Source organism: Microtus ochrogaster (assembly GCF_000317375.1).
Source record: "Microtus ochrogaster isolate Prairie Vole_2 chromosome 14 unlocalized genomic scaffold, MicOch1.0 chr14_random_2, whole genome shotgun sequence".
Taxonomy (NCBI): Eukaryota; Metazoa; Chordata; class Mammalia; order Rodentia; family Cricetidae; genus Microtus; species Microtus ochrogaster.
Window position 1 is genome coordinate 14916287 of NW_004949097.1, and position 9439 is coordinate 14925725.

At 45.3% G+C, this 9439-nt stretch overlaps 1 protein-coding gene across 1 annotated transcript in view; it reads right to left on the minus strand.

Moving 5' to 3' along the window:
- The window catches only part of Tmtc1 (transmembrane and tetratricopeptide repeat containing 1), a 205632-nt gene that overhangs the window by 167847 nt on the left and 28346 nt on the right, over nucleotides 1-9439 (minus strand). The window contains exons 6-7 of the mRNA XM_005364621.2: nucleotides 8131-8307; nucleotides 6471-6674 (exon numbers count right to left, since the gene is read on the minus strand). Coding sequence (XP_005364678.2) covers nucleotides 6471-6674; nucleotides 8131-8307 — 381 coding nt within the window. The remainder of the gene's footprint in view (nucleotides 1-6470; nucleotides 6675-8130; nucleotides 8308-9439) is intronic.

The window sequence follows — 9439 nt, forward strand, 5'->3', positions numbered from 1 at the left end:
ACTTAAGAACCAGAACACCGGTTACTTACTATGATATATCCAGGACATGCCCAACTCTAACACACCACTTAAGAACCAGAACACCGGTTACTTACCATGACATATCCAGGACATGCTGAACTCTAACACAAAACACACAACCAGTCCTCTCTTCCACCTCTGGATGATAGTTTTATTTTTTTTTCAATTATGTTATATTAATTGCCTTTATCCCCTAAACATCAATGCTTACATTCCTTTAAACACTTTAGCAGGCTAGATCATTAAAGGCAAATCTGCAATGCTGGGCCTCTCGTGGAATCAGTAGCTTGGGGTGATTTCAGAATCAATATGCACCCCCACCTTATAGAGACAAGACAGACTGTAGTTTGAGCAATATGAATAACATGAAAAATTTATAAGTCCATACCATGAAGCACATTTTCCTAAGGTTATTAGGTCATCTATTTAAAAACCCTCGCATATCAAATCTTTGCTACTGGGTTTCCATCCTGATTTATTTGTTAAAGTAGCATTTTATTAAGTCATAACTCTAAATGTATCAACATTTTTAATGAAGCCTGTGACCCCATCACTCAGGAAGCTGAGGCAAGAGGATCAGGAGTTCAAGGCTAGCTTTGGCTACATTTTATTTTAAGTCAACAGTCTCAGAAGCTAAGAATAACAGGAATGTTTGAAACCCTATGGAGGCAGCTCACATCAGTTAATGAAATACAATCACACACCATCTACTCCCTGTCAAACATGGCCAACTTCCCACCACTACTTTGAGAATGTTTGTCTTTCGTATTCTATTTCATCCTAGCATATTGTAAGCTCATAAAAAGAAAGTTGCCAAACACTATAAATAAGTCAAACCAAGACTAAACAACTTCCCTTTATAAAAACAGCAAAGAAAATGCCGGTCGTGAACAGAAAAAAGGGCTCCAAGCATTCCCTTCACACCAGTCTTGACATAAAACAACGCCTGCGATCTTAACACTTGTGAGAATCACAACGAAAAGTCCCTCTAAGCTCACATGAACTCATCTGCTCCTGACGTTACTCCAGGGGCCAAGTACCGGGAGTAAACAGATTTGAAGATATCTGCCAGCTATGCACACACCTGGCAGACCAGACACTCAGAGCCTAGCACATTGCTTTGAAAGGCCACCGCTTACTTCACAGGCTGTGGTAAGGATTACAACTCCAAGCTGCATTTAACGCCTGCCATGTGGATGTTAGGCACACACGATATTGATCATGACAAAATCGTGATCTCATCAATTGCTCCCCAATATAAGAGAATTCTTAAATCATTTGCATTTCCACAATTCTGTTTTACTTTCCCTAGACAAACCAACCTTCAACACACTTCGTGAATTTTGGTTACTTTTCAGCTGCGTGTGACTTTAAGAATCGGTCACATTGATGGTATTATGCAATACACGTTACCTGATCAAAACACACGCCAGGCAACTGTGGAAGCAATGCACTAAAAATCCCCCCAAAAATGTCTGAAACCACAATAACTTATGACCTGGCACATTATACATTCCGAGTATTCATACTGTTACAGTGAACTAATACTACTTCTTATTACAATCATGCCAAGGGCTATACTGCAAAAGGGGGGGGGGCAGCTAGATGACAAAGGGATTGACTAAAAGAGCAAATAGCGGCAACACCCCAAGATTTCTTTCCAAGCTCAGCAGCAAGAGAGAGAGCTGGTTGGTGGCCTTGAAGTCACAGCTGCCAGGCTCTGAACCACAGAAGCCAGACGCTGGATGCACCAGATGGTGTCTGTTGGGTTGATAGGAAAGCAGACAACCTGAGACCTCTTCCAAGAGCCCGTTGTGATGGCGACAGGTCTGAGTGCCAACCAGAAATGCCTGCACCCGGGTGGCTCTCCTCCAACATATGTCCCTGTGTCTCCTCCACTTGGAATCAGACGCCCAGCTTGATGGCTCTATGCTGAGAAGGGAAGGAAGTGATCAGCCTATGACTGCGACTCACCGGGGACACAGAAAAGCAGGAGCCAATCGGGGCACAACAGAATGAAGCTGGGGCTGCCAGACCCTCCAAAGGCACCAACTGCTCCCATAAATTAAAGGAGTGTTGCCTCCTGAGTGTGTGATGTGTGGGAGCTTTCTGTGCCGAATCTCATAAAGCCAGCCAAGGGTCTGCTGAAGCTAACCTGGGCTGCACTGAGCTCAGCCCGAGGTGGAACCGGAGCCAACCAGCTCTGGGGGAATGGGTGCATCATGCATGGGGCCTGGTTGCCATTCCTATCCACTCTCCGTTCACGGGGAGGAAATAGCTCACCTTGGTTCTTCTTCTCCATCTATATAAGAAAATGATTTTTCTGGTAAATTGTATATTTGAGATAAATTACTTTGAAGTCACTAAAGACTTTAAATTTATGCTGACCGCAAACAACAGTTCATGGTAAAGGAGTCTTGCAACCATGAGACCATCAGGGTATTTTTAAGTGAGAGATTTATTTATTTTTTAAATTATTTTATAGTAAATTTCTTGCTGGATCGGCATGGTGGTGCAAGCCTCTAATCGCAGCATTCAGAGGCTGAGGTAGAAGTGTCTTAGTCCACTCAAGAAAATTACAGACCGCCATGCATATGAAGCCAAGCAAGAGTCCTCTACTTAAACTGGCGACTGAGAACAGGCTCTTGTCATAAAGAACTCAACTTTCAACCCCAGTGATTTTTTTTACAACAGATCATTCTCAGCAAGGCAGGAGGAACCTCTTGATCTGTTGAGCATTTCACAAGCATTGCTTTTCAGAAGAAAGGAGAAGCCTCATTTGTCTGTCACGCCGGATCTGGAGGGGAGAGGTAGGTCAGAGAAACCTGCTTCTCTGAAACCATTTCAGGAGGAATCTCAAGTTCAAGAACAGCCTAGTCTCTGTCATGAGTCTCATGCTATCCTTTGCTATAGAAGGAGAAACTAACTCAAATAACAAAAGTGTAAATAAAGACATAAGTCTTTCAGCATTTCCTACACCATAATCCACGCAACCTCCAACAGATCATGCCCTTCTCCATAAGAGGACAAATGCCTGCAATAATAGCCTGCTTCCCCTCTCCAAACTGGAATTTATCAGCTTGCCTGAGGCCCAAGCACCAGAGCACAGGGCCCAGAAAAGTCCAGGTAAGGATTTCACTAAGGAGAAATCAACAAGCTGTGAAGACACTCGGGACCTCAAGGACCAAGATCCAGAAAGGGCATCAGATATAAACAGGTTTAAAGCTGTTTGATAGTAAATGAATTCAGGACCAGTGATGTATCGCGACCCTTGTTACCACACCTAACAGCTTGATTTCAACCCACAAGACCCTCATGGTGGAAGGAGAGAACAGACTCCCACAGGTTGCCCTTTGCTATGGGAACTCCTTCAGCCAATAGCCTTTAAGATATAAACCCACTTTGGGCGTGGTCTCATGAACTATAAATGCAGACGAAAAGCACGTGCAGGCCCCTTGGCTACTGGATTCGGTTCCAGTTCCCAGAGCTTGCAGAGGACTGTAGATCGCTACTCTTTGTGTGAGTTTATTTCTAGATAAATAAACCTTTGCTATTCTCCATTCTGGGCTATTGTGGAACTAATTCTTGTACACTAACAGTCCTCTAATCTCTAGACTCAGCAGTGCGCACACCCTACACACACATACAAATTCAATAGAATATATATTTTTATATAAGTAATTTCAGTTATGCTCGTTGATTTGGCCACTGTCATTACTAACTCCCTAACCTCAACACTAAAAATAGTGCCTCGCGGGCATGAGAGAAGCAGGGTGCATCATGATGAAAGAATTACTCTGTCAGAGGTCAAGAAAAAGGGACATGTGCAGATGATGCAGGCGAGAAACTATTGTGTTCAGTGCCTGCTGTGGCCACTGGGGTCTGTCTGTGGGATCGACTGAGTATATTATACATGAAGAACAAAGACTGCCATTTCTTTTAGCACTCTCTGAGCTTCCTAACAGGAAAGGGAAGTGTGAGTGAGCATGTGTGTATTTGATGACTTGGAGACACTGAAGGCTCGTTGGCATACAAAGCATTTCACATACAGTGCTTCAGTAAATGGCTCTATCAGCCAACTGTGGTCTGACTCCAGGTGGTGGGCCCTTGGCTCTCCATCTCCCGCTATGCTTTTTAGCCATAAGACAATTACGTACAAAGACAAGCCACTAAACCAACGCCTTGCAGTAGGCTTTCCTCTTGAGTTTGCATTTTCCCCTGACTTAGGAAACTTCTGGAAACAACACTTTATATGACAATTCTTGATTCAACTTTTGTCAGCCTCATACCAAAGCTTGAGATATATATCCTAGAAGTTAAACCAAAATGGAAAACCCCACACACAATCTCCCTTCCTGCTGCATATGACAGGTTTACCGCTCACACTGCACCCTGGTGTTCAGAGACCCACACACAGCATCACGGTGCAGAACTACGCTGGGCTCATTTTGTTGCTGTGATCAAACATTTGGACCAAAAGAAGCTTGGGAGAAGAAATGGTTTATTTGGCTTCAAGTCAGAGCCAGAAGTCCAAGCAGACGATGTGGGAACTCAGAGCCTGTGCCACCTTTGTTTTCCAGCTCAGGACCAGGAGGTAGAGAATGGTCCCACTCACACTGGGCTAGGTCTGTCTACATCAATTAATAATTAAGACAATTCCCTGCACACATGTCTACAGGCCAAAATAACTGGGGCAATTCCTCAACTGAACCTTCCATCTGAGGTTGACGCTAGGCCGTATCAAGTTGGCAGTCAAACCCAGTGGGGACAAGAATCAAGAGTAAACATGCCGGGGTCTGCCACGTAGCAGAAGAACACGGGCTGCCGGACATCAGTTTCCATGTTCTTGATGTTCAGTACGTATGCTCTCGGTCCTGATAGCCAATCTGGCATGCTACTTTTGGGGTAACAGAGAGTATGCAAAGGAGCTGTGGTTTAATGTCCCTGTCTGCAGAGCCTGAGATCTGAAAAGGCGGGATGCCATCGCCTCTCCCAACTTTACATACACAACCACATCTGACAAAAGTATAAGCAGTTTTCAGAAGCAATTTTAACAATGAATTTACACTCAGATACATGACATGTTACAGGCTTCCTTACCCAGGAGTGAAACCAATCCTTTTGCACAAGCATGCTGACCAGGTAAGCATGCAACCTAACTCTCGTCCAGTTCTTTGCAGACACAGGGATGACTACAAGAACCTTTGCAATCCCAGGGTAGTAATGAAGGAGCCAGGGTCACACAAGCTGGTCCAGGCGGGGACCTCTACTGTGGCCCTAAATGATCACCAGGATCCCGCACTCAAAGCCTGACAGGTGCCAGAGAACAGTTCTAAGTGACCCAGCCCAGTTCCAGCCCGGCCTCCAACACAGGCTAACTTTGAACGTGGGCAAGGTTTGTGACCCTTTAAGAATCCCAGTGTTTTTCAGTCATTGACACTCACAGACGCTGCAATAGACATGAAGTCACAGTCAGATGTGCAAGTCTTCCTCTACCCAGTGAACAGACGGCAGAGAGCAAGTTTGTTTCAGCTTCACAGTGAACCTGCTTTATTGGTGTTCAGGAGCTAACTGTGGATTGGAATGAGTTTACTGATTTGCTTAGGAATCTTGCAAGCTAGTTTTTAAGTCAGCCCTCATTAAAGATAAAGTTAGAGAAGTGTAAACAAACTGTATCCAAAGAAATGTTAGGTATCAACTCCGGGCATTTCCTAGTTAGACTGCCGGCTCTTGAGATACTAAGTATTGATGTCATCTGTCTGGTGGAAAATGAAGAGCGGCAGGCACCGATTACTCCGCAGCTAGTGATGTCACACCATAGCCTGGCATCAGCGGTGGTGGGGACATTTACATGGAAATGAGCAGACATAAATCAGGTGCCCTCTTCAGAGAGCCAGTTAATAGACAGAGGATGTGAGCACGCCACCCGTGTGGGCTTTCATCTTAGGCTTCCTGCTCTGGTATCTTTCATCTCCCCTCTGTACAGTTCATCTGCGCACATATGGGCTTGCACCCCACACACGAAATTTAAAATAAAAATGCAAACAAAAGCCTAACATATTCTTCTGTTTAACATCTTTTCTACCCATTACGTCACTGCTGGTTCTAGTGAAATCTTTCCTTATGGTTGATTGTTCACACCAATGCACTCTTACGACCCCCTTATTTTTTTTTAATCTTACAAATATTTAAATAACTATTAGTCGAAGACTGCATTAAGAACTTGGATTCAACTGCCAAAAACAGTTGAATGCAAACTTCCATCCTCAAGATGTTCAGTCACTCCGGACTAACTTCCCAAACCACCATGGAAGTACCCAACCCACAGCCAAGACCTTGGGGGACACAGGCTGTCCCAAAGAGCTCTCTCAGACCTTCAGATCTGCAGACAGTGTGGGCTGCAGCACCCACCGGGCAATGCACGACACAAGAAAGGAATGTGTACGCACCTCATGAGGGACCACACTGCTCCTGGGGACACAGGGAACCCGCGGCTCTTGGGCTCTGGTGGCACCGGTGAATGGCAGCCTCCCCAACCATCTCTGTGTGGGAAGCGCTGTTTTCTGCTCTCACGGTGGGGGTGGGCATGGTGAGAGGAGGGCTGGGAGTTCCCTGGCTGCTGTGGGCTGTGCTGACAGATCACCCCATTGCTCCTGGTAGTTCACAGAATTGAGGAAAAATCAAGTCAGACAAAATGGCAAGGCTTGTAACAAAAGAAGCAGCCACCCCTTGCTTCCCTAGCTGAGATGCCTAAAAGGGTGTGTTTTCAAATCTCCCAGTCTCCCGTGTCTGCTATTTGCAGCTGTCTACTTTCAAAAGCATAATTGCACTATCAGTTTTTCTTTGTCAGTTTTACTTTTACCGGCACATATTCACTGTGCATGTTGCTAGGTTTTGTGAGGATATTTACATGTAAGTATACGATGCTTTTTACCATACTCCCCCATACCCTCTGACCCCCACGTCCCTCTCAATTTATTCCTCTTCACTCCCGAGACAGTCCCAAGTGAGTCTTATATGCATGCATACTATATAAATATAAATATATATACATACAACTATAGAACCCACAAATGAGAGGAAAATACATGATAATTGTCTTTCTGACTTAATTCACCATGTATGATGACCTCCAGATACACCCATTTTCCTACAAATGATGTGATTTCTTTCTTCCCTATGGCTGAATTCCATCGTATATAAATTCTACATTAACTTTACAGACTCCTCTCTGTTGACAGACATCTAGGCTGATTCCATACCCAGCTGTTGTAACCTTAGTGCTGTAGTAAAGATCCATATGCGTGTCTCTGTGGTATGTTGACTTGGAGTCTCTCTGGTAAATATCCAGAAATGCTATAGCAGGGTTATATGATAGCTCTATCTTTGTTTATGTTTGTTTGTTGCTTTGCTTTGCCTTTTTGTGTAACCCCCATTCTGTTTTCCACAGTGGCTAGGTTAGTCTGCATTCCCACCAGCAGTGCGTAAGTGCTCTCTTGTCTCCACAACTTCACCGACATTTGTCATCTGTCTGCTTCATGACTACATGTAAAACGGTAAGAAACTAAGGGTTTGATTAGAGAAGAAACTTCTACAGGCTTGAACTTCTGATACCCCCAGTCACGCTTAGCATCACTATCCTCACACAAAACAAATGGACCTTTACAGTTGAGGAGGAAAGTGGGTACTCAACAAGACTTCCCTTTAACTAGAAAATTACATGGCCTGTGAGTGAGAACAGGAAGACACTGGCTCCAACCAACCTCCTAAACCTCTTTAGGTCACACAACTCGAGCAAGCAAACAAGCTTCATGTTCAGGGAGCTCGCTCATGGGTAACAGCCATCAGAACTTGGGGATTCAAGACAAGCTACTAACACTTACCAGATCATAATATGACTTTCTTTGTGAAGCAGGATTCCCTCACCAGGACACAACCAAAACAAACCAGGAGGGCAGACTGGCAGTTCATACAGTTTCTTTCCACTCCAGATGCGACTGTCTTAGAAGCCATGAGTCAGAAATCCCCGTCCCCTTTCCCCTACGTTAGTCAGGTTCATCACAACAAGAAAAGGAGCCAAGATGACAACGAAGGTTGGAAATGACTTACAACTTATCCTGCTTGTGGGACGGGGAGAAGAGGTCGTAAACCAAGCACACTCCAAACACGGTCACGCCGGTCTCCTTCACCAGCATGGCACAGGTCCCCAGGAACAAACTGAGCAGCAGGAAGAAGGGAGAAGCCGTCGGGGGAAAGCTCTGCTCTGCACAGCCCTGATCCAGACTCCTGCAAAGCAAGTCGAGCATTTCCTTATCAACACATGGAATACCATGGGACAGTACCTGTCAGCCATGTATCCAGTGCAGAACAAGGCAGGGAGCATTCACCATGCAACTCTTCAGAACTGTGAAGACAGTGGGGCCAGAGAGATGGCTCAATGGCTACGAGCTCTTGCTGCACTGTCAAAGGGAGTTTAGTTCTCAGAACCCACATCCATTAGCTCAGAACCCCTGTAACTGTAGTTCCAGGAGATCCTATGCCTTCTTTGGGCTTTCTTAGGAACACGGACACACACACACACACACACACACACACACACACACACACGGATATATTTAGTAGATAGTAAGATGTTTAAGTGAATATGTTTCAAGCAAATAACACACACTCCTAACAAGTATTCATTGACCGAGAAGTCAAATTCCCTGGTACAAACCACAAATGTGCAGTTAGCAAACAGGATACCAAAGCCCAGAAATGGGAGAATTAGCATGGTGGTGAGGTGCTGTGGGGGGATAATGCTCTTGTACATTGCAAATGCTTGTCACTCATAGATTTCATAGCAGTGTTTGCACGGTTAGGAATGCAGTAGGCAGTATCAAAGATGGGGCCGGGAAATCAATACTGTACTGCTCTGGCTCCACCCTCTTCAGCAGCACCTCCTGCACCTCACTCCAGACCCCAGGCCTCCGCTGCACTATCCTGGCTTCCTCTGCCTTACTGGTATCTCCCTGGCAGATTATTCTCTGTTGTGGGGTCTGTCTTATGTACTGCAGGGCATCTGTCCAGGGGCATTTTACTCTCTATCTACTAGGTGCCAGAGGCACCTCTCCAGAGGGACAACTGAGATGACCTCACAAGAGCTCTGGCCTACCGAGTGCTGTCAGACAGTAATGGATTCAAAGTCTGAGCAGAGTACTGGAAGATGGAAGAAACGGGGAAGGCGGGGCTTGCTTGGAGGAAGTGGGCATTGAGAATGTGTACTGAGGGTGACCACAGGAAGTGGGCATTGAGAAAGTGTCTTTGGGGTGACCACAGGAAGTGGGCATTGAGAGCATGTCTTTGGGGTGACTACAGGAAGTGGGCATTAAGAACATGTCTCTGGGGTGACCACGGGAAGTGGGCATTGAGAGCATGT